The 25100-nt window shown below is 47.9% G+C and overlaps 1 protein-coding gene and 1 non-coding gene across 2 annotated transcripts in view; both read right to left on the bottom strand.

The window, feature by feature from the left end:
* Positions 1-3366: 3366 nt before the first annotated feature.
* Positions 3367-25100, bottom strand: part of HTR3B (5-hydroxytryptamine receptor 3B) — a 50876-nt gene continuing 29142 nt past the window's right edge. The window contains exons 7-11 of the mRNA XM_043914888.1: positions 15600-15810; positions 15030-15212; positions 13670-13897; positions 6710-6804; positions 3367-3465 (exon numbers count right to left, since the gene is read on the bottom strand). Coding sequence (XP_043770823.1) covers positions 3367-3465; positions 6710-6804; positions 13670-13897; positions 15030-15212; positions 15600-15810 — 816 coding nt within the window. The remainder of the gene's footprint in view (positions 3466-6709; positions 6805-13669; positions 13898-15029; positions 15213-15599; positions 15811-25100) is intronic.
* Positions 14599-14702, bottom strand: LOC122703620. The gene has a single exon (XR_006343542.1). It is a non-coding gene; the product is annotated as a U6 spliceosomal RNA (small nuclear RNA).

Genomic DNA, 25100 nt, shown 5'->3' with positions numbered 1-25100 from the left:
CAGCAAGGCCAACAATTGTTCACACCAGAACTAGCTCTAGTTCAGGGGTTTTTTTCTGGAGTCCCTTATCAGAGGGTTTAGAGAACTTGCTTCAGTTTGCCTTCTCTCTTCTTTCTGGGTTTGGCCTCATAGGCCATCTGGCCCCTGTTCCCTCCATCCTTGCTTCTCTGTTCCTCTTCCTGTGACCGCCCTCCCCCCGCCCCCATCATCCTGTCCACTCTGCCTTAAACCCTTTGCTCTAGTTCTCTCTGCCCAGGGCTCTCTCCCCCAACATGCCCACTTGGCTAATTCCTCCTTCCTTCCTTCAAGCTTTTGCCTTAATCTTACCTGCTTGGTGAGACCAAGCATGACTATTTCATTTAGCACCTTCACCTGCTCCCATCCTGCCCTGGCACACCTGATCCCTCTTACCCTGCCGTACTTTTTCCTTCTCTTTTTCCCAAAGCCCCATCACCTCCTAATATTCCGCAGGATTGACTCACGTTGATTCTTTCTGTTCTGTCTCCACTGATAGAATGCTACCTCCTTGAGGGGAGAGACCTTTGGGGGCTTTGTCAGCTGATACGTCCAAAATACCTAGAACTGTGCCTGACACCTAATAGGGGCTCAATAAATATTTGTTGGATGAATCTCCTACTTGGAGAACCCAGCAAGGCCCCTGGTCTGAATTGTCTACCATATGGCACAATAGGGGCTGAATACATATTTGTTAATAGTTGGATTGACTGATTACACGACCTAGCTTTGCTGCTCTATAGCACGTGTCCTGGGCAGGCAGCTGAAGCAAGACATGTGTACACAGGCTCTCCCGCAGTCACCACAGAGGTTGCTTCCATGGCCATGGGTGCCCCCTATGCCAGTCCCCCGCAGATCTGTGCAGTACAAGTGGGTTCATGGTTGCCGCCTTTGCTTTCCAACCCATCTCACAGGCTCCACGTGGAAAACTGAATAATGGCCCAAAGATACTCAGGGACTAATCCCTGAATCTTTCGAATGTTACTTTATATGGCAAAGGAAGTTTGCAGGTATGATTAAAGATCTTGAGAGGGTGCGATTCGCCTAGATCATCCCCGTCTGCCTTAAATGTAATTACAAGTGTCCTTGTGAGAAGGAGGCAGAAGGAGATGTGATGACAGAAAAGGAGAAGGCCATGTGATGTCAGAGGCAGAAACCAGAGTGGTTAGCCTGGAAGGAGGAGGAAAGGGATGCAAGCTGGGGAATGCACGCAGCCATGAGAAGCTGAAAAAGGCGAGGAAGCAGATTCTTCCCTCAGAGCCTCCAGAGGAGCCAGTCCTGTCCAGGCACCTTGACTTTAACCCCGTGAAACAGATTTTGGATTTCTGATCTCCAGAGATGTAAGAGCACATACCTGCAAGAGCACATACCTGCATTGTCTAAGCCACTAAAGTTTTGGTAACTTGTTACAACAACCGTAAGAAACCACTACAGGTCATTCCATGGGCAGTTTCCCTTCACAACCACTAGCAAGGTATGTTTTCTCACGACACATAGAACCTCAGGCTCTCACAGACTCATGTTTGGGCAGGAGGATGCTGCAATGTCCTGGGTGATGGCAGCCCCGATAGCCTTATGTTGCTCCCAGTTGATCCATCTCATCCCTTCCTTATCTCTCCTCCTCTGGAGCTTTGCAAACGCTTTCCAAAGGTTTTGCTGCTCTGGAGTAGCTTCCCTGAGAAGACCCTCTCCATCTTCCTGCTTCAAGTATCTAATTAGTTCTAAATGAAGAGTCTTCCAAAAATGTACAGCAGTTTGCACATTTGCTGATATAATCACATTTATATGCTTGCTGTTGCTGGTGACTGTCAGCCTGGAAACTTTCCTCCCCTCTGGGTCCCCATAGGTGATTTCAGGCACGCGGAGAGCAACAGCACTTTCCATAGCCTGTCCCCTTATTTTCTGGGAACCTTCCAAATTCTAAAGCTCCACTTGTCATTCCACCAAACCAAGGTTGAGCTGACCAGCCCCTAAGTATTGATTCCCCCACAGACACAGATCACCATGATGCAGGGTTCCCAGGACTGGGCTTTTTATGCAGTAGTCAGCACATCAGTCCTGAAAGGTAGAATTATCATTCCCTCCTTACAGATGAGGAAATTGAGGTTCAGGATACTGTGGAATGTGGTTAGAAACCAGATATGGTGACCATACTATGATCCAAATATTCCAGTTGTCTCCTTTTTTGGGCACTCGGAAGAACCAATGAGTCAGTTCTTTGCATCAGGTGGCCAAAGTATTGGAGCTTCAGCATCAGTCCTTCCAATGAATATTCAGGACTGATTTCCTTTAGGATGGACTGGTTGGATCTCCTTGCAGTCCAAGGGACTCTCAAGAGTCTTCTCCAACACCACAGTTTGAAAACATCAATTCTTTGGTGCTCAGCCTTTTTTATGGCCCAACTCTCCCATCCATACATGACTACTAGAAAAACCACAGCTTTGACTACACAGACTTTTATAGGCAAAGTAATGTCTCTGCTTTTTAATACACTGTTTAAGGTTTGTCACAGCTTTTCTTCCAAGGAGCGTCTTTTAATTTCATGGCTGCAGGCACCATCCACAATTTGAGTGGCCTCCCCCTCAAACACACACACACACCCTCTACTGTTCAAAAGAAGTGGCACGGGTGACCCCAGACCTACACAGCTAAAAGCCTCAGCTCTGCTCAGGGAGCAGGGAGAATGTGATGGCAGCTGATAGACGACAGGGCAGAGGCGGTAGGGGAGACAGGCCAAATGATCAAAAGGATCAGCAGGCTGTTGGGAGCCCTAAAGGCCTGGATCGCAGTCCCAGAGCCATCTCCTGTAGCCCTGGAAACATTGCCCCATAAAACCGAATGGGTGTTTGAAGCCAGAGAAAGTCTGGGAGACAAGAGAGCTCTTATCTCTCCCGGGACTGGGGCAGAGACATGGTGGCGCGAGATGCGGGTGGGGAGACAGAGCGCCGCCTCCACTTAAGTGCCTCCTCCCAGCACTGGCACCTCTGGAAGGCAGGCAATGAGGGGGTGACCGTGGCATGGGGCACCCTTTCACCTGGGGTTCTGCAGCTCCCCAGCCCCAATACCCAGAGCTTTGATCAGGGGCGGCAGCAAAGCCCTGGTCCCACTGCAGCTTGGCGGGCTTCCGGGGAAACTGGAGCGCAGATTCGTGCCTTCATCCCGAACTCCCAGTGCGCATGCTCTGTGCCGGCTTGTGCTACAAGCCAGCACCGAAGCTCGCGTCTCAAGTGTGCCGCCACCTGATGTTCTGATGCGCCAAACTCTGGGGAGCAAGGATGTGGGTGAACAAACTTGCTACCTGCGTCGGAAGGCCAGTCCCTTAGAGGAAGCCCCTCCTGTGAGGGGAGGGATTCACTCGATGGAGGTGCATGGAGACGCGGTGACCACGACCTGGCTGGCGGGAGGGCTCAGGAGTTCGCTGCACTGAGTCTGCTCCAGGGCAAGTGTGCTCTGGAGGAAAAGGGGGGCGCCCGATGGCTGGGGCTGGCAGACTGGTTCTCCAAAAAGGAGGGTGTCTGCTGTCAGGGGAGGGAGGGCAGTGGTAGGGGCTTCCCTCCCCTCTCTCTTTGGACGGCACACACACAGCCATCTCCGCCATCTGCCCACAGCCTATAATTCAGCCACCCAGCTGCACGGCTCTGATTGTGGGGAGGGCAGATTACCGAGTGGAGCGCGATGATTGGCAGGTGCCCGGGGGCCCAGCTGTCCTGGTAGCAAAAACGGGCTCCACGTGACACTGTACCGCCCGAGAAGCCCCAGCTCCCGGGACTCCTGTGCGCGTCTCCTTCCCAAAACGCAGACTGGCCCGCTTTGCCTTCATCATTCTTTCGACCCAGGCTTCTCCAACTGTCAAGTGCAAGTGAATGGTCTGGGATCTGGTTAGAATTCAGATTCCAGTTTAGAGCCTAGGATTTTGTATTTCTAGCTGGTTCCCCCATGCCCCTGCTGCTGCTGATCCGGGCACCACGTTTTGAGTAGGAAACCTTTAGAGTTTACACAGCCTTTTTATGTATATGATCTCTGGGCTCGCCTAACAACCCTCTGGAAAGATGGTGAGGATATTTATTAATTCCTGTCATTCTCAATGCCTCTAATGCACAGCACTGAACTCAGCACTTCATAAACCCTATCTCAGTCCTCATAGCCCTTCAGCAAGAGAGTTCTTTCTCAAAATTTGCAGATGAGAAAAAAACTGACATTTTGAGATGATTCTTACCCCAAATCATAAACCCCATGAGGGGTAGAATTAGAATTCAAATTCCCATCTTCTAATGCTGGGTCCCTCCTCTAATTATATATAATGTTGGCAAGTTTAAGCTTCTTTTGAAAACTAATGGTCAAGGATGTAGGCTTTGGAGCCAGTGTGCCTGTGTTTAGCAGAGATCCCAAGAGTCTGGACCCAACTTGGATTTGAATGCTAGCTTTGTCGCTTGCTGCCCTGGTGGCTCAGACAATAAAGAATCAGCCCGCAGGACAGAAGAGCTGGGTGCGATCCCTGGGTTGGGAAGATTCCCTGGAGAAGGGAAAGGCTACCCACTCCAGCATTCTTACCTAGAGAATTCCATGGACAAAGGAGCCTGGTGGGCCATAATCCATGGAGTAACAGAGTTGGACGCGACTGAGTGACTAACATTCACTTTTCCTTTGTCACTTGCTAGCTTGGTGATTTTAGGCAACCTGCTTAACTTCTCTGTGCCTGTTTTCTTTCACTGAAATGGGAATGATAATCCTAGAGTTATTATGAGGATTATGCAGTCAGCTTTCTGTCTCTGTGGGCATGGAACCTGCAGATATGGAGGGCTGACTATAAGAATCTTGAGTATTTACAGATTTTGGTATCCATGAGGGAGGGGTCCTGAAGCCAATCCTCTTCAGATACCATGGGACAGCTGTATATACCATGATATCTCATATATATGTATAATCTTTGTAATAACCACAGTATTACCTATCTATTGTTGACCTTAAACAAATAGATAGTTACTTCTTCAGCAGTGATGGGTTTATTCAGGATCAGCAAAGAATTGCAACCTGGGGTCTACAACCATGGCGAGTGCAAATCTCGTGCAGCAAGGAGAAAAGAACTCTTTTACAGAGAGGAAAAGGAAGCTGCAGGGGTTATAGTAAGCAAAGAGTTCACTTCGGGAATTGAGAAGTCCAAGCAGAGTGGCTTTTGATTGGTGGAGCTCTTGCCAGGCTAGAAGAGAATGTTTTTTCTTCTTTCTGTTGGACTCTGCTGTCATCTCGGGTGTGAGAACTCCTGCTTCTGACCTCCCTATTTTAATTGAGGTTCCTGTTTATTAATGTTTATATTATCTATCTAAAGAGATTACAGAGAGAGAGAGCACTTAGAGAAGTGTCTGGCACCGAAATCAGAGATATTAATTACTTGTAAAATGGCGATATGGATACTAAGGATAAAAACTATCATTTAATCAAGGCCTTAGCTTGTGTCAAACACTTTTCTAAGCATCTTAATGAAGTAACTAATTTAATTCTCATAATAACTCTATAACCTAGATGTAATATTCATCACACTGTATAGAAGAGAAAACTGTGAGGCCCAGAGCTTTCACAGCTTGCCCAAAATCACATAGCTAATAAGTGATGGAGCTGGAATTTGAACCCAGTGGGATTCACACAACACATCTTGACAGTGATTGAGTGTTTCCAGTGTCAGGCACTGAAAATACAGCAGTGAATACAATGACCCCCCTGCTCTCCCAGGACTGACGTGCTAGAGGTCCTAGAATAATAGCCACTGAGCACTCCGCACAATGATTGGCACGTGGCAGAATGTAAGCTCTGCTTGTTCTCTTCCTCTTTTCTTGCCTGTGGCAGACATCACTAATTGATCACAGCACAGCTGTGGTTCTTCCCTGCAGAGCTGGCCTGTGGTCCAAAAATCTGCCTCAAGACAGCCCTCCAGGCAGCCTCTGGCTAATGCTGAGGTTTGCACCGAGACCAAAGCTATGCCAGTTCTGAGTCACTGTGCTGCAGTGGGACAAATGAGCATTTCTGCCCCCAAAGCCCGTGGTGGGATAGACAGCACCAGGAGGAGGCAGTTGGGGCAGAGATAGACAGGGAGGTGCATATGGGGAAGAGCAGAGAAACAAGATTGACCAGGGAGGCGGGGGGATAAAAAGAATGGCTCACAGCCCCACGGTCCCTGGTTCTTGGCCTGGAGCTCTCCAAAGAGGATGAGCAGGGTGATGGAAGTGGACTCTGATCCCAGTCATCTACCTGAGGTCTGTCCCTTGTGGTACCAGTTAGGATTGAAAACCCAATAAGGCTCAAGTGGGTCCCAGGTCTTGGGATCCTGGTGCTAGGCTCGGGGAGAAGTGGAAGGTGAGGTAAGGGGTGAGTAAGGGGCTCCCCCAACCCGGCTCTGGAGTCTGTTGCCTGCCACCCAGCCCACCCACTGCCCAGTAGTTGCTTCCCGGCCAGCAGAAAGCCGGGCTACAATCCCCACTTTACTTTACGGTCTCTGCTAAATGAAGCACAAACTTAACTACATCACCCTTCCCCAACCCTGATAGGATGGGGAGGGGCTGGAGTGACATGCTGGGCTGCTTCAGCCCCTAATCTAATCACCGGTGTGGGTCATTTCAATTCTGCACACCGGAGTGCGCTGGGGGTGTGGCAGCTCATAAAAGCCTCCATGCTGCTGCTCAGCTAATTGTGAAGTGCTTACTGTCTTGCAGGTGAATAACTCAGGACTGAGAGCTTCTGGCTGCTGAGATGGCGTGTGAGCCGGGGAACGGGACAGGGAGAAGCCTGGGATGGACCCTGTGGCAGGGAGAGAGGCATCGCCTTCTTGGAGGGGACACAGGAACTTGGGTCTCTGCCCTGGGGTGACCACTCACCATCTGGGAGTCGGCAGAGAAACCCTTTACCTTAAACCTGAAGACCTGAAGTTTTCTGGACCCTAAGAACCTCTGACTAGGGTACATATTTAAACCCCACCCGTTTTTACTAACCTTGCCTTTAGATGTATAATTAGATCCCTGAGAAGTGAGAGGGCCTGGGAGCCCTTAGGGCTGGACCCAGGGGAGGGCTGATGCCTTCGGGTGCAGCTTTTGCTGGTGGCTCACAGGGCCGCTCTTTGGTTCACTTGAGGGTCCAAACCATCCAGCTTCAAGCTGGCCCCTGGGAGACTGGCTGAGTCATGGAGATATAAGAGGCCAAGGGCTCAGCATCTTTAACCACAGGGCTCCTCTCCTGTAGGACAACTGGGGGGGAGAGGTGGGGGTGTCCTGGGGGGAAAGTGAGACCCCTGCAGAGGCTGTGGGCGATCATAGCAGAAGCCCTTGGAAGTTCTCCTGAGATAGAATGACAAATAGAGGACTGCCTGCCTAGCCAGGGGCTGTGCTCCACCAACTCTTTATTCTAGACATCAGTGAAGTCTCCAAGAGTGGGAGCTGTGATTTCTTGGTGAGTGCTGAAAAGACTTGAGATTCTGGGAAACAGCAGATGGTAGGAGCAATCACAGCTGGGAAAACCCCATTTCTGCTCTGTTCCTCAGTTTCCTTCCTCTGTGAAACAGGAATCATGAAACTGATAAACCCTTGGAGAGGCTGAGCTGACAATGCTTTCTAAGTGAGGGCTGCTGGTGCCCTGTCTTCCTCCCACCGCAGAGGGGCCCTCTTCCGGGAGGGGGGCTGGACTGCCACTTGCTGACGATGGCATTGCTTCAGGATGCTGACCTGACCCAGTGCTTAGAATGCGACCCCGGCTGCCATGTTGCGATCAGGGCCACTTGGCAGTTGGACAGAGGAGATCCACACCCTGGGGCCGCACTCAGCATCCAGGCTTCACTCCCAAAGGGCTGCTTCTTAGAGGCTGAACTTGAGAACCTGGCAGCTATTCCCTGGGCAGGGGAAGCCAAGGCGAACTTCGTGGGAAATGAAATGGGAAGTCCCTTGGGTAGCCTCCCCAACCCAAGTTCTCCACAAGGAGGCATATAGTGGCTTCAGCCCTTGGCCTTTGGATTCTGGAACAAGGGCACTTCTGTGGAATCCAGCCTATAACTGTATTCTGATAGAGACTGCTAGAAGAGAACCTCACGCCAAAGAGTCAAGATTGGAATCCATCTGCTGATAGCAGGCAGGCCTTTTTATTTCATAATAAATACATGACTTATTTTTCAAAGTGTGCTTAAGTACATTGCTTCATTCTCATCCTCAAAGTTCTGTGACATGGGCAGAATAAATATACGCAGTCCTGATGTCAAACAGAGCAGGTTGAAGCTCTGAGAGGTCAGTCTCAAGGTCCCCTGGCTAGGTAGTGATGGAGCCAGGAGCAAAGTCAGGTGCTTTCTCCAAGACAGAGGTGGAAAGGATGGAGACCTTGTAGTGGGGACTTACTGCAAGCCTTTGCCTCCTCTAATAACCGAGAAAGTGAAGAGAGATTAGGGATCAATTTAGAGGCTAACTGAGCAGGTCAAGGCAGAGGAGGCCAGGAATAGGAAGTAGGAATCGAGGAGAGAAACAGGTGGAGGTTTGCATGGACACTTCCTGTTCACAAACTTCTTCTGCTCCTCATTTCATTAACAGCAGCAGTGGAATTTCATGGACAATTGGCGTTGAGCACTAACTGGGAGGTAATGAGAGAGGGAGGAGGAAGGTAAAGGCTGTTTGAATTTAAATTCTCTTTCTTCGGGGGGATGGAGGGGCAGATTTTTTTTTAAAGGCAATTTCAGTGCTGGAAAAAGTTCCAAGCAAAACAAGGTCCTCTGTAAGCAGTGTTGGGAGTCATGCTTGTCTCTCAGCCCTCTGTGTTCTACCCACCAGCTCCTAGGGCTGTTCTGAGAGAGGGATGCTGAAGACCTGAGTGTCTGACCCTTGGCAGACTCAGTCCCTCAGACTTGTGGAAACACACTAGAAATCTGTCCACCATCAGCGGTGAGCTAGAGTGTGTATCTCTGCAATAGCTAAGGCAGAATTACCATGAAAAAAAATTCTGTATGGACCTGGGCCAAGATGGGAATGAGTTAGAAATAGAAAACAAGATTTCTGTTCTAGGAGTGTGTGACTGATCTGACAAGTGATGCATGCGTGCGCCCGTGCACACACACACACACGGCCATGAAATATCCAAGGAGAGGAGGATGAGATTCAGTTCGGTTCAGTTCAGTCGCTCAGTCATGTCTGATTCTTTGCGACCCCATGAATCACAGCATGCCAGACCTCCCTGTCCATCACCAAATCCCAGAGTTTACTCAAACTCATGTCCATTGAGTCAGTGATGCCACCCAACCATCTCATCCTCTGTCGTCCCCTTCTCCTCCTGCTCCCAATCCCTCCCAGCGTCAGGGTCTTTTCAAATGAGTCAGCTCTTTGTATGAGGTGGCCAAAGTATTGGAGTTTCAGCCTCAACATCAGGCCTTCCAATGAACACCCAGGACTGATCCCCTTTAGGATGGACTGGTTGGATCTCCTTGCAGTCCAAGGGACTCTCAAGAGTCTTCTCCAACATCACAGTTCAAAAGCATCAATTCTTCGGTGCTCAGCTTTCTTTGTAGTCCAACTCTCACATTCATACATGACCACTGGAAAAACCATAGCTTTGACCAGACACGGACCTTTGTTGCCAAAGTAATGTCTCTGGGTTTTTTTTTTTTTTTTAATTTTTTTTCCATTTATTTTTATTAGTTGAAGGCTAATTACTTTACAATATTGTAGTGGTTTTTGCCATACATTGACATGCATCAGTCATGGATTTACATGTATTTCCCATCCCGATCCCCCCTCCTGCCTCCCTCCCCACCCCATCCCTCTGGGTCTTCCCAGTGCACCAGCCCTGAGCACTTGTCTCGTGCATCCAACCTGGGCTGGTGATCTGTTTCACCCTTGATAATATACATGTTTCGATACTGTTCTCTCAAAAACATCCCACCCTCTCATTCTGCTATCTAGATTGGTCATAACTTTCCTTCCAAGGAGTAAGCGTCTTTTAATTTCATGGCTGCAATCACCATCTGCAGTGATTTTGGAGCCCCCCAAAATAAAGTCTGACACTGTTTCCACTGTTTCCCAATCTATTTCCCATAAAGTGATGGGACCAGATGCCATGATCTTAGTTTTCTGAATGTTGAGCTTTAAGCCTTTTTCACTCTCCTCTTTCACTTTCATCAAGAGGCTCTTTAGTTCCTTTTCACTTTCTGCCATAAGGGTGGTGTCATCTGCATATCTGAGGTTATTGATATTTCTTCCGGCAATCTTGATTCCAGCTTGTTCTTCCAGCCCAGCGTTTCTCATGATGTACTCTGCATATAAGTTAAATAAGCAGGGTGACAATATACAGCTTTGATGTTCTCCTTTTCCTATTTGGAACAGTCTGTTGTTCCATGTCCAGTTCTAACTGTTGCTTCCTGACCTGCATATAGGTTTCTCAAGAGGCAGGTCAGGTGGTCTGGTATTCCCATCTCTTTCAGAATTTTCCAGTTTGTTGTGATCCACACAGGCAAAGGCTTTGGCATAGTCAATAAAGCAGAAATAGATGTTTTTCTGAAACTCTCTTGCTTTTTTGATGATCCAGTGGATGTTGGCAATTTGATCAGGTATGTCTAAAGTTAAAAGAGAGGGGACCGAAATCATGGGGCAATCAGGTGGGAAGGATGGGAGAAGGAGGCTGGAGTTTGAACAACGTCTTCACACAGGGACATACAGATAGATGAAACAGAAGACTAGAAGTACAGGCTTAGGTGGCAGTAAACCCTTTCCTGAGGAGACTGGCAGGCAGGCTGGCTTGGCTAGATTGAAGACTCTGTAGTAGAAAACAACAGGAGGGACTGGCTGTCCAGTGATTAAGACTCCATGCATCCACTGCAATGGGCCTGTGTTTGATCCCTAGTTGGGGAGCAAAGATCCCACATGCCATGCAATGTGGCCAAAAAATAATAATTTTTTTCTTTTTTAAGAAAGCAATGAGAAATTAAGAAAGTCAAACATCGTGGAAGGCTTGAATTCTAATCTTAGTCCTCAGGTTACGAGGTCATAGGAAATGGCATAAGATTGGTTCATCAATCCAGAATTGACTACTGAGGAGAATGAACCAGAATTTGGTTAGTTACCCAAGTGCACGGTGATCAGGGCTCTTCTATATAGACAAGTGGCTGTGGGCACAGACAGGAAGCTAAGGGGCCATCGAGACTCCGATGGCTAATTTTAAGTGTCACCTTAGCTGGGCCATGGATATTTGGTCAAAGATTATTCTTGATGTTTCTTTGAAGGTGTTTCTTAGATGTTTAAAGTTTTAAACCAGTAGACTTGGAGTAAAACAGATTAACCTTCTGAATGTGGGTGGGCTTCATCCGGTCACTTGAAAGCCTTATAGAGAAAGACCAACCTCCCCAGAAGCTGAGAGAATCCTGCTAGAAGACCAACTTGAGACTCCATCTGCAATTCTTGCTTGGGTCTCTTCAGTTCAGTTCAGTCGCTCAGTTGTGTCTGACTCCCTGTGACCCCATGAACCACAGCACGCCAGGCCTCACGTCCATCACCAACTCCGGGAGTCCACACAAACCCATGTCCATCGAGTCGGTGATGCCATCCAGCATCTCATCCTCTGTCGTCCCCTTCTCCTCCTGCCCCCAATCCCTCCCAGCATCAGGGTCTTTTCCAATGAGTCAACTCTTCCCACGAGGTGGCCAAAGTATCGGAGTTTCAGCTTCAGCATCAGTCCTTCCAATGAACACCCAGGACTGATCTCCTTTAGGATGGACTGGTTGGATCTCCTTGCAGTCCAAGGGACTCTCAAGAGTCTTCTCCACCACCACAGTTTAAAAGCATCAATTCTTTGGCACTCTTTCTTTATAGTCCAACTCTCACATCCATACATGACCACTGGAAAAATCATAGCCTTGACTAGACAGACCTTTGTTGGCAAAGTAATGTCTCTGTCTTTTAATATGCTATCTAGGTTGGTCATAACTTTCCTTCCAAGGAGTAAGCGTCTTCTAATTTCATTGCTGTGATTGCCATCTGCAGTGATTTTGGAGCCCAGAAAAATAAAGTCAGCCACTGTTTCCACTGTTTCCCCATCTATCTGCCATGAAGTGATGGAACTGGATGCCATGATCTTAGTTTTCTGAATGTTGAGCCTTAAGCCAACTTTTTCACTCTCTTCTTTCACTTTCATCCAACTGCAGATCTTGTTTGGGTTTCTAGCCTGCCAGAATACCCTCTGGATTATGGACCTGGCAAGTTTCCACAGTCAAGTGAGGGTTATGGGCTGAACTGTGTCTCACTCAGATCCATGTGTTGAAGTTCTAATTCCCAGCACCTCACTAGTGGGAATGCATATAGAAAAAAGGGCTTTTAAAGAAGTAGTTAGGATTAAATGAGTTCATTATGGTGGTCCACTCCAATATGACTAGTGTCCTTAGAAGAAGAGGAAAGTTGGACACACATGTGCACACACAGAAGAAAGATCATATGAGAACCCAGGGAGAAGGCAGCCATCTACAAGCACAGGAAGAGGCCTCAGAAGACACTAACCCTGTCAACAACTCAACCTTGGACTTCTAGCCTCCAGAAGTATGAGAAAATCCATCTGTTTAAGCCCCCACATGGAGAAGGCAATGGCAACCCACTCCAGTACTCTTGCCTGGGAAATCCCACAGACGGAGGAGCCCAGTAGATGGGTTGCAAAGAGTCAGACACGACTGAGCGACTTCACTTTCATCTTTCACTTTCATGCACTGGAGAAGGAAATGGCAACCCACTCCAGTGTTCTTGCCTGGAGAATCCCAGGGATGGGAGCCTGGTGGGTTGCTGTCTATGGGGTCGCACAGAGTCTGACATGACTGACATGACTTAGCAGCAGCAGCAAGCCCCCACAGGTCTGTGGTATTTTGCTATGACAGAGCAGACTAATGCGAGGATAGCAGATTACAAACTCCTTGAAACTCCCAAGGGCCATGCATTAAGCTTGTTCCCCCAGCTCAGCACCTCACGCATGGTGTGTGTTTATGAGATGTGCTGGGTCTGGACCCCTTCCAATAGGAATGCACTGCTGAGAAGGCACAGGGGAGACGGGCTCCCCTGGGATGGTGGGAACCAGAGCCCCAGGAGACAGACGTGGCTCCAGGATACAGACCTCTGTGTTCTGGTTGGAACAAGGTTCTTCAGGAAGCAAGTCAAGTGAAGAATGATCTGAAATTGACTTGTTCTGTATTCTCTGGTATGCCTAACATAATGCCTGGGGCTTCATGGCCACTCAATACAAGTTTCACTGAATGACTAACTGAATAAGTAACCATGACAGGACTGGGAGATGGAGTGTGTTCTGAACACCTTTTAAAAACCAGTTTAAACATACACATATGTTTGTATGTGTTTAGAAATTTTCTGAAAGAGGTTGCTAATGGTGGTTCTTTCTGGGCAGTGAACTGGGTAAGAAGGCAGGCTTACTTTTCCCTGGATACCTCACACTGTTTATGCATTTTCATCATGAGCGTATTACTCCTGGGTCATTCAACAGCTCATTAGATGATGTGTGTTCTGGGGTAAGTGAAAAGAAGAAACAGAGGCTGGAGAGCTTTTTAACTCACCGTTCCTCTCCTTCCAATATCTCCCAGAAAAATGTTCAGCCTTCCCCAAGTGCCAGGAGAGCACATGGATGGACACTAGCAAACCTGGTCTTCACTAACCACTCCAGGACACCCAAAGGGAGCATAGGGTGACGGCATAGAGCCCCAGCACCACAAGGTAGCTCTGGAAGAGCAGGCGGTCAAAGCGCTCCAGGAGGGCCAGCCACCCAAGCTCCTGTTGGTCCACCTGGTCCTGGGTTTGGAAGTAGCTGCTGATGGATCGAAGCTGGGACCAGACTTCCTTCAGGGACCCGGACGGGGCCTGGCACTCTTGACAGACAGGGGACTCTGCGCGAGAGGAAGACACCGTAGGTGAGCCAGGGGACACCATGGCTCCCCCTGCCTTCCCATCGAAGCCAATGGCCTTATCCTTCAAGGAAGGCTGTGGGCAAACGTGGCCAGTGGGCCGGAAGATTGGGGATTCTCTCCCTACCCACTGAGGGGAGGCAAGGCTGTGCTGAAGGAACCCCGGAGAACATGGCAAGTAGGGTGATGGGTCTAGGTTACATCCTTCTGGGTGATTTTTCTGAGATAGCACAGCCCTCGTTGACTTAGAGCTTTAGGGCAGGAATGGTTCTTCTTTAAATTGAGGTATAATTGATATGTATCATTAGTTTCTAGCATACAACATAATGATTCAATATTTGTATATATTGTGAGATGATAATCATGATAAGCCTAGGTAACACCCATCACCTCACACAGTTATATATTTTTGTTCTTGTGATAAGAACTTTTGAAATAAAGTGTCTTGTTGACTTTCAAGAATACAGTAAAGTTAATGGGAAGTTGTTATATAACAGGGAGCTCAACCTGGTGCTCTGTGACAACCTAGAGGGGTGGGATGGGGTGGGAGGTGGGAGGGAGGTTCAGGAGGGAGGGGACATATGTATACTAATGGCTGATTCACATTGTTGTATGGCAGAAACCAACACAACATTGTAAAGCAATTATTCCCCTTAAAAATAAATAATTTTAAAAAACACAGTAAAAATATGTACCACTTCAGGACTTTGCATGTCATCCTTGCCCAGGGGCCATACTCACCTTTGTATCACTCCAATTTTAGTGTAAGTGCTGCCAAAGGGAACACTGAGATGACCTGTATATTTCTGCACATTTGGCAACTGGAACTCAAATGTATACAAACTATTTGCACATGTGTGTGTGCGTGCATGTGTGTATGCAGGCATTCTGCTATTCTGAGGTCAGTGGCTCCAAACTGGTAAATAAAACTAGCTAAGGGGACAGCAGAAGACGGTCTTGTCTCCAGAGAGTTGATGTAAAATGCAGGGCAGAGGCTAAGAAGCAGATGTTTCCATTTTTTCACACAGCAATGCATGGCCTACTGCTCCACCTGTGGGCACTGGGGCTGAGTGATCAAGCGAGACAAACAGAGACTTCAAGGCTTCTCACAAACCTGTTACCCCAGCAAGCTGGGCCCCAGGATCCATTCGAGGCTGGTCAGTATCTGTGTCCCCTCGAAGACACAGGAGGGTCTGCTCTTGCTGGCTGCACCGCTCATCATAGAGGAATTTGACCAGCAGGATGGACTTAGATAAGCTGAGAACCAAGAAGGCCATGCAGACCGTGAAGAAGACCCCTGAGGGAAGGAGATGGAGGCGGTGGGGTCAGCAGGAGTCTCTGGGCCCCTTGCTTCCCTGTCTGAAAGGCAACATCAGATCTTGGACAGAAGTAATGCCAGACGGGCCCCCGGACTTCCCTGGTGGTCCAGTGGTTAAGAATCCACCTGCTAACGCAGCGGACACGGGTTCGATCCCTGGTCCGGGATGATCCTACATGCCATGGGGCAACTAAGCCCAGCGCTGCAGCTACTGAACCCACCAGCCTGGAGCCTATGCCCTGCAGCTGGAGAGTAGCCCCTGCTCCCCTCAACTAAAGAAAGCCCATGCTCAGCAATGAACATCCAGCACAGTGAAAAATAAATGAATAATTTTTTAAAAGGCCTGGTGACCCCGGGGCTGCTCACCAATCAGAGGGGTGCTCCCTGCGCTCCTTGGCACCTCATCAGACATGTTGACCCTGAAGACGGTGTAGCCCACCAGCACGCTGGTCTTGAACAGAATCCTGGCTTGGCAGGTGGGCGGGAGGTAGAAGCTGCCCAGGTCCACGAGCATCAGGAAGATGCTGGGGATCAGCAGGCTCACCACATAGACCAGAGGATGCCTGCGAATCACCACCTGGGCAGGGACAAGCAGTCAGTTGACAAGTGGGTCCAAGCCAATGGACTAGCCAAGAACACTGCCATCCCAGCATTTTTACATAATATGAAAAGTCTACCTAATTTATTTTTATTTTTTAAAAACTTATTTATTTAGCCATGTCGGGTCTTAGCTGCAGCACGTGTGATCTTCGTTACATCATGCGTGATCTTCCATTGTAGCACACAAAGTCTCTAGTTGTGGTGTGTAGGGTCAGTATTTGCAGCCCACTGGTTCCGGAGAGCATGGGTTCAGTAGTTGGGGTGCATGAGCTTAGTCACTCCAAGGCATGTGGGATCTTAGTTCCTCCACCAGGGACTGAACCTGTGTCCCCTACATTACAAGGCAGATTCTTGACCACTGGCCCATCAGGGAAGTCCCTCTATGTCGTTTAGAAATAGGAGGTTATTTTGTGGTTTAGAAAATAGGGGGGAAATCCTTTAAGCTTTTCTGTATAACTAATATTGATAATATTATTCATAATTATAAGAAGGAGAAGCCATCATTTATTTAGCACCTACTGTGTGCCAGGCACTGGACTAAGTGTTTCATATGATTTGTCTTATTTAGTCCTCACAGCAACTCTGGGGGCTGAGTATTATAACCTCCATTTTAACCAGGAGACAGAGGATCCTAAAGACTAACTGACTTGTCCAAAGTCACATAGCTGGAGAGTGAGAAACTGTTTTAAAAATCAGGTCTCACACCCAGAATCTTTCTTCTTAAACCACTTTGCAAAATGTTACACTGGTTTTGGTTTAATCTCTCTTCTTATTTGGAATGCACGCACTTTAGTACTTGTGTGTGTGTCAGAGACTGGCTAGGACAAATAGCACAATGAAACTAGGAAAGTTGAGGTGGGCTTGACAAGATGTGGGCGGGACATAAAGAAATCACCGGAGGAGGGCATACCCCAGGGACTGGGGGACGGGGTGAGCTGCTCCTACCTGTAGGCCTGAAGGGGCCCAGGGCCAGCAGTGTGGTTGGAACATGAGGGGAGAGGAAGCTGGGTGGACCTGTGGCGTCCTCTTAGGAGCACGGCCCATGGGTGGAGGCTCCTTGGGGTGGGGAGAAATGGAAAGATAAACAGAATAGCGGGCAGGGGGACCAGGACTCCCATCTCTGCAGGCCACAGTACAGCCTCCAGGAGCAAAAGTAGCTGTGAAGTGGGGCAACTGCAGAGATCCACCAGGGCGTGCAGCATGGCTGGGCAGAGAGCTGTGGAGCAGGTCTGGTAGCCAGAAATTGTTTTTTTTTTTCTTTTTTTAAAAAGACAGCCCTCAGATTGGGAGAAAATAATAGCAAATGAAGAAACAGACAAAGGATTAATCTCAAAAATATACAAGCAACTCCTGCAGCTCAATTCCAGAAAAATAAATGACCCAATCAAAAAATGGGCCAAAGAACTAAACAGACATTTCTCCAAAGAAGACATACAGATGGCTAACAAACACATGAAAAGATGCTCAACATCACTCATTATTAGAGAAATCAAAACCACAATGAGGTACCATTACATGCCAGTCAGGATGGCTTCTATCCAAAAGTCTACAAGCAATAAATGCTGGAGAGGGTGTGGAGAAAAGGGAACCCTCTTACACTGTTGGTGGGAATGCAAACTAGTACAGCCGCTATGGAACACAGTGTGGAGATTTCTTAAAAAACTGGAAATAGAACTGCCATATGACCCAGCAATCCCACTTCTGGGCATACACACTGAGGAAACCAGATCTGAAAGAGACACGTGCACCCCAATGTTCATCGCAGCACTGTTTATAATAGCCAGGACATGGAAGCAACCTAGATGCCCATCAGCAGATGAATGGATAAGGAAGCTGTGGTACATATACACCATGGAATATTACTCAGCCATTAAAAAGAATTCATTTGAACCAGTCCTAATGAGATGGATGAAGCTGGAGCCCATTATACAGAGTGAAGTAAGCCAGAAAGATAAAGAACATTACAGCACACTAACACATATATATGGAATTTAGAAAGGTGATAACGATAACCCTATATGCAAAACAGAAAAAGAGACACAGAAATACAGAACAGACTTTTGAACTTTGTGGGAGAATGTGAGGGTGGGATATTTCAAAAGAACAGCATGTATACTATCTATGGTGAAACAGATCACCAGCCCAGGTGGGATGCATGAGACAAGTGCTCCGGCCTGGTGCACTGGGAAGACCCAGAGGAATCGGGTGGAGAGGGAGGTGGGAGGGGGGATCGGGATTGGGAATACATGTAAATCCATGGCTGATTCATATCAATGTATGACAAAACCCACTGGAAAAAAAAATTAAAAAAAAAATTAATTAATTAATTTTTTGGCTGTGCTAATTTAATTTTTTTTCGTTGCTGCCCGCAGGCTTGCAGCGAGTGGGGACTACTCTCCAGCCGCGGTGTGTGGGCTTCTCACTGCGGTGGCTTCTCTCATAGTGGAGCACAGGTTCTAGGCTGAGTGAGCTTCGTTAGTTGCAGTGTCCGGGCTCTAGAGCGCAGGCTCACTGGTCGTGGTGCAGGGGCTCAGTTGCCCTGGGGCATGTGGGATCTTCCTAGGCAAGGAAACAAACCTGTGTCTCCTGCATTGGCTGGTGGATTCTTAACCACTGGGCTGTGAGAGAAATCTTATAGCTGGGAATTTAAGTCTCATAAAATTACAGTGAGAGCCACTGCCATTTTCCTATACCAAGCTTCTCTGGGATGGTCATAGGATGTGTCTATAATGAACACAAAATCTATTCCCATCCTTCCTGGAGAGAAACAGGATATGACAGGGCTGCTTCCCCCATCAGACTATGGACCGTTTGAGGGTGAGAATGGTAATTTTTAATCCCTCATGGAGTCAAAAATAATGCCTATTTTATGACAGAGGATGGGATGGTTGGATGGCATCATCGACTCGATGGACGTGAGTTTGAGCAAGCCCTGGGAGTTGGTGATGGACAGGGAAGCCTGGTGTGCTGCAGTCCATGGGGTCACAAAGAGTCAGACATGACTGAGCGACTGAACTGAACTGATTAGTAGCTAGTGATAAAGAATCACCTGCCAATGCAGGAAACATGGGTTTGAGCCTGGATTCGGGAAGATCCCCTAAAGGAAATGGCAACCCACCCCAGTATTCTTGGCGGGAGAACCCAATGGACAGAGGAGACTGGCGGGCTATAGTCCATGGGGTCACAGAGTTGGACATGACTCAGGGACTGAAAACACACACACACACACATTCAGTAAATGTTCACTAAACAAATGAATGTTCTGGGCCCTGTGCTGTTAGATTTGAGAAAAAAAAAAAAAAACACCAATGTCTGAAACCTCCCATTTCTCTGATTCACCAAACAACTGAATGATTTCTACATGTCAGAAAGTGTGCTAGACCCTTTTTCACATGGGATGTGATTTATTTAATACTCAGTGTGAGTTTATTGGCAGGTAATATGGCATCCCGCTCTATAGATTTTTGAAAATAAAGTTCAGCCCCTTCAGTAAGCTGAGTGAGTGGGATGTGCCCCTGCACCTTCTGGTTCCAAGCTCTGTGCTCTTTCCCAGACAGCCTCCTCTCAGTTTGATCAGACCTCTGAGCTGAGTCCAGGGTCTTCTCTCTCACCTGGGCCTCCCTGCCTGGAAAAGAATTGCATAGACAGGAGACTGAGCAGAAGGCGGTGGGGGAGGAGGCTGGCTGGGTGAGATGAGATGTCACCTTGCTGGTGGGAGTCAGGGCTCCTCAGCCTTTGGGTCTGGAAGCATGTCCTGACTCAGTGGAACTCAGCCGACTAGGGCCATTTAGCCAATTGTAGTCTGACTATGGTCTTCCGCATTAAACTTAATTGCCTGCAAACATCTAAACCAGAGTGACGCTCACTGTTTTGCCATCATTTGGTTAAAATACATTTTTACCAAAGTGCAGTCAACAAGAAAAACCATGAACTGACAGTACCCTGCATCTCTTCCCTTGCTTTCTCGTGCTGTGACGGGCGTGGCCGCGGTAGGTGGGTTGGCGAGAAGGGAGTTCAAGGCCAGAGTCCACACGAGGTCTTGCGTTGTGGGCCCCACCTGGGCTGTGGGGATGGGGGGCGACCGAGTCTGCTGTCTCTGGAGGGTAGAGGCAAGAAGACCCCCTGAGACTTCACGGTGGATGTTACATAAAGGAGATGAAGAGACTAGGAATGCTACCCCAAAGAGAAGCACAAGGAGGCCTGTTGGTTAGGCAGAGAGAGCCCAGATTTAGGGTCAAAGGAGCTGCGGAGTCCCTGAGCCCTCCACTCCACGTGCTGTCTTAAGGGACTCTGGATGCTGTTGAACATCTCCAAGCCTTGATTTTTCCCCCGTTTTTAAAAAGCAGTTTACTTTTGCCTCGCCAACCATCCTGGGTACAATTGAGATCAGCTGCTGTACTCTTTAAATAAAGTTCCCACGTAAATAGCACATGCTGAGATGATTCCTCTCCACCCAGAGGCTGATGCTGAGAGTGAACAGAAATCTGGGTCGGAACCAAAGAGCAGCAGTGTGGCTCCTTAGGGTCCCTGGTTCCCAAGAAACTGCAATTTCACCGAACCTCATGTTCCGCAAGGTGTCAGGGCAGAGGCATGGCAAGAACTGAGAGGCTGGGAGGCAGGCTGGCTTCATGCAGTCAGAGGGAGTCCTGCACTTAGAAGGGCCCCATGCTTGGCCTGGTGTCATTTTGAAGTCCTCAATAATTTTTAAGCAAGGTACCCTGCATTTCCACTTTGCATGAGGCCCCACAAATTTATGTAGCCAGTCTCATTGTGAGGATATTCCTCACTGGATGTCAACAGTAGTTGAAAGTAGAAAGGAAACAAGTAGGTACAAGGGTAGACAATTAGTTGGGCTGTGACATAAAGCAGAAAGTTTTCCAACTCAAAAAATTGTATAAGTTATAAGCTGACATAAAATCGTAAACTTAGACAGGCCTTCCAAAACCACTTCATCCATTCTTCTGCCTTTTACCAAGGATGAGCCAGTTCTTAAGATGGATCAAACAGTACCTACAGTTTTGCTTTTCTTCAAGAACAAAGGACCCACCTTTTTCTTTAGGATGATTTGGGGGCAATACTACTTATGGACTAGTCTAATTTTCTCTACAAGCCCAGTGCAGCCTAAAGAAACTCTAATTTTATCCCACAGTTTTGAGAAATGTTTTGTCCTCATGATCTCATTTGATCCTCAAAGCCCTTTGTGCCAGTGTTCAAGAAACATGAATTGAGTATGAAAAGAGGTCAGGCACAATCCTAAATCCTAAATACTAGAGTTAGAGCTGCTGACAGGACAGGTCCCCACTCTTGCCCCTGACTCCTGACCCCACGTCTTATGGGATCAGGAACCAGATTCCACAGGTCTGTAGACAGAAGTTTGCCCCAGAATGGACCATACCCAGAATCTATGCTTGCTTTGATGATAACATTTGAGACCTTCTGAGTTTATGTTGAGATGATGTTTTCATCTTAGAGGGTTTCCCTTGTGGCTCAGACTGTAAAGAATCTGCATGCGATGCAGGAGACCTGGGTCCATCCCTGGGTCAGGAAGATTCCCAGGCAGAAGGAATGGCCCCACTCCAGTATTCATGCCTGGGAAATCCCATAAGCAGTGGAGCCTGGTGGGCTGCACTCCATGGGGTCACAAAGTCAGACATAACTGAGTGGCTAACACTTTCACTACTTTTTGGTCTTAGAATCAGTACTGAAATAGGCTAAGACATTTGGGGATATTGGGGTAGGGTAACTATATTTTGCACATGGGACAGACATGAATTTGGGGGAGTCAGAAGGTGGCAGACTCTACTGGGTTGAATGTTGTTGCTTATCACTAGTTGTGTCTGCCTCTTTTGTGACCCCCACGGACTATAGCCCAGCAGGCTCTTCTGTCCATGGGATTTTCCAGGCAAGAATATTATAATGGGTTGCCATTTCCTTCTCAAGGGGATCTTCCCAACCCAGGGATTGAACCTGTGTCTCCTGCATTGGCAGGCAGATTCTTTACCACTGAGCCTCCTGGGAAGCTCCACTGGGTTGAGTAAAGCTCCCTAAAATTCCTGTCCTTCCAGAAGCTCAGAATATGACCTTATTTGGAAATGAGATCATTGCAAGTGAAATTAGTTAAGATGAGGTCTTACAGAACAGAGCGAGCCCTCAAGCCAATATGCCTGGTGTCCCTGTAAGAAGAAGAGAAGAGACATACCAAGGCTAATACCTTTGCAGGCATGTGAAGATGGAGGTAGGCATTGGAGTGATATATCCTACAAGCCCAGGGAAGCCAAGATTGTTAACAACCACCTAAAGTTAAGGGAGAAGCAAGAAGCAGACTGTTCCTCAGAGAGCCCAGAAGGAACCAACCCTGCCTACACTTGATTACAGGCTTCTGACCTCCAGAACTATGAGAGAAGAAAGCTCTATTGTCTTAAAGTGGTACTTTGTTATGGCAACCCGAAGAAACTAATACAGGTGGGGATTTCCCTGGTGGTCCCCAGTGGCTAAGAGGCCAGGCTCCCAATGCAGGGGGCCCAGGTTCGATCCCTGATCAGGAAACTAGATGTGGCATGATATAACTAAAGGATCCTGCATGCTGCAACTAAGACCCGGTGTAGCCAAATAAATAAAATAAATTAATTAATTAAAAAAAAACCTGATACAGGTGACTTGGCCAGTATCACACAGTGGGAAAATGCCACAAAATGGACTGAAACATACCGGTTCTCTTTAGTCATGTGTCAGCATCGTACAGGACGAGGCAGGCAGTGTCAAATCCTAGCTCCACGAATCACCTGTTAACCTTGGTTAAGGTGCACCCCAATTCAACCACTTGTAAAAATGTGGATACATGGAGTCCCCGTCTCCCAGAGATGTAAGGATTACATATACAAACTTTTAAATGGTGCCTCATACAGAGTCGGGGCTTGGTTTTGTGGTCATCGTTATCATGTTTCCTTGGGCAGATTTTGAGCCCCATGATAGGAACCTAGAGTCTTGTTTTATTCATGCTGGTGTCCTCGGTGCTTAGCCATGAGCTTGGCACAGGGTAAGAACTCAAAAGAGGTGTGTCGAGTTGTATTAGAGTCTGCTAATAATGGTTCTCTTAGTTCCAATGGGTGAGAGAGTGGAGTGAGCCCAAAGTGGGGCTCCCCTCTTGAAGTCAGTCTTCTGGGGGCCACTTCTCTGCAAGTCATGTCAGAGGCAGTGACTCCGTATGCCAGGGGGATGGTACATCACCAGCTCAGCAAGACACTGCTCTCCGCAGAACTGCCCCTACCTAGAGCCTATCATTTCTAATGGACTAAAGGAGCTGGTACCTTTAAATTCCACAGAAAGGGAAGAAAAAGCACTTTAGTTTCAGTCCGTGTTCTCCATTAGACACCCTTCAGGTGTTAGCAATATTATGCCACAATTTCATTATCCATTAAAGCCAGGTAATAATAAGTACACAAAGGTATTTGGAGCCTATTGATGTTAATGAAAGAGATCAATCTAATTCAGAATGTGTGTGTGGAGAGCTCCTTGGAGATGGAATAGGCCCCAAGGTTAGCCTCTAATTGCCTCCTTGATGGTAGACCCCACCAGTACTCAATTTTGCATGACCGTCTTTATGACATAGTTGGAATTTTGACGCCCAGACTCACGCTTCATACAGAAGCCCATTTTCCTCCTCTCCCAAGCCCCTCCCAACATTCCCAATTCAGAAAGAATGGGAAAGTTGCTGCCATTGAAGTAAGATCCTTGCGCAAGAGGGAGAGCTTCTTGGATCTAGACCATGGGTCGAGTTGGTTTAGCAGAAAGTCCATGATTCCCGGATTACTCGAATGACCCTGGAGGGCTTCTAGGGGTCCAAATTCTCTCTTTCTCTCGCTCTCTCTCTGGAGTGACCTGTAGAGCTTAGAAGGATCTTCTATCAAGTTTATGAGCGGCATTCAGTCAATATCTCAACAAAATTAATCTACTCTAATCTAAAAAGGAAAATTACATCTGAAAAATAGGATATATGAGGCATATTTCTTTCACAAACGCCCCTCTTCATTTTTCTAGGAGTCCGCTGTAGGTTCCCCAATTCCTGCTCACATGAGAATTTACTCCGTGAGAGGATATCTGGGGTCGGGGCTCACTCTAGTTCCCACAACTGTCTGCCAGTTTCCATCCAATGCGTGCATGCTAAGTCACTTCAGTCATGTCCAACTTTTTGCAACCCCATGAACTGTAGCCTGCAGAGTCCTTTGTCCAAGAATATTGAAGTGGGTTGCCATGTCCTCCTCCAGGGGATCTTCCTGACTCAGGGGTCAAACTGGCCTCTCTTATGTCTCCTGCATTGGCAGACGGGTACTTTATCACTAGCACCACTTGGGAAGCCCTTGCATCCAGTAAGAGTTCTCAGGTACCATTTCTACCTCCTCACACTTCTACCGTCATTCTTTAGAAAACAAAAAGGAAACAAAACACTGCTAGACACGGGCTTCCCTGGTGGCTCAGTGGTAAAGAATCCACCTGCCAATGCAGGAGACACAGGTTTGATCCCCGGTCTGGGGAGATACCACATGCCACAGAGCAACGAGGCCCATTCACCACAACTATTGAAATGTGCTTTAGAGCCCATGAGTTGCAACTTCAGGAGCCCGAGCACCCTAGAGCCTGTGCTCCACAACAAGAGAAGCCACAGCAATGAGAAGCCCAAGCGCACACCAACCAGAGTAGCAGCCATGCAGCAACAAAGACCCATAAAGCAGCAACGAAGCACAGCCATAAATAAATAAATTAAATTACTTTTAAAAAAAGCACTGCCGTACAGAAATTGAATGCTCATCCTGTTTCTGGGAACCAGCGCCTCCAACAGTGTATTGAAGGAAGCCTCCCCTCCCGTGGCCACTGGCTCGGGCACCAGGCTGCACACAGATGTGCCTCTTCTGCTCTGGGCTCCCTGTGGAATGCAGCCTGACTCCAAGGAGTCAGCAGTGCTCTCTGATCAACAATACATGTCCTGGAGCCACAGATACGATTGCACGTTAGCAGGAACCAACCGGCACCCGGAGCATTTGATTCAGTGTCAGCGGCAGCGTGTACATCAGGCCCGGGCAGAACATGTATTTATATCTTTGTTCCTCCTTCTGCCGTATCTGTCCCCAACCCCGTGCTGGGCAGCCTGGATGGGGACATAGCAGGTGATTAGATTAAGAGGAAGCTGGCCTTTTACTGTCAGGGCCCTGGTGGGTTCTGGGCAGGAAACTGGGCTCTGAATTTCACATCATTGCCTAAAGGTTGTTGAAG

The sequence above is a fragment of the Cervus elaphus genome, chromosome 1 (genome assembly GCF_910594005.1).
Source record: "Cervus elaphus chromosome 1, mCerEla1.1, whole genome shotgun sequence".
NCBI lineage: Eukaryota > Metazoa > Chordata > Mammalia > Artiodactyla > Cervidae > Cervus > Cervus elaphus.
This window is presented reverse-complemented; position numbering and strand designations above follow the sequence as displayed.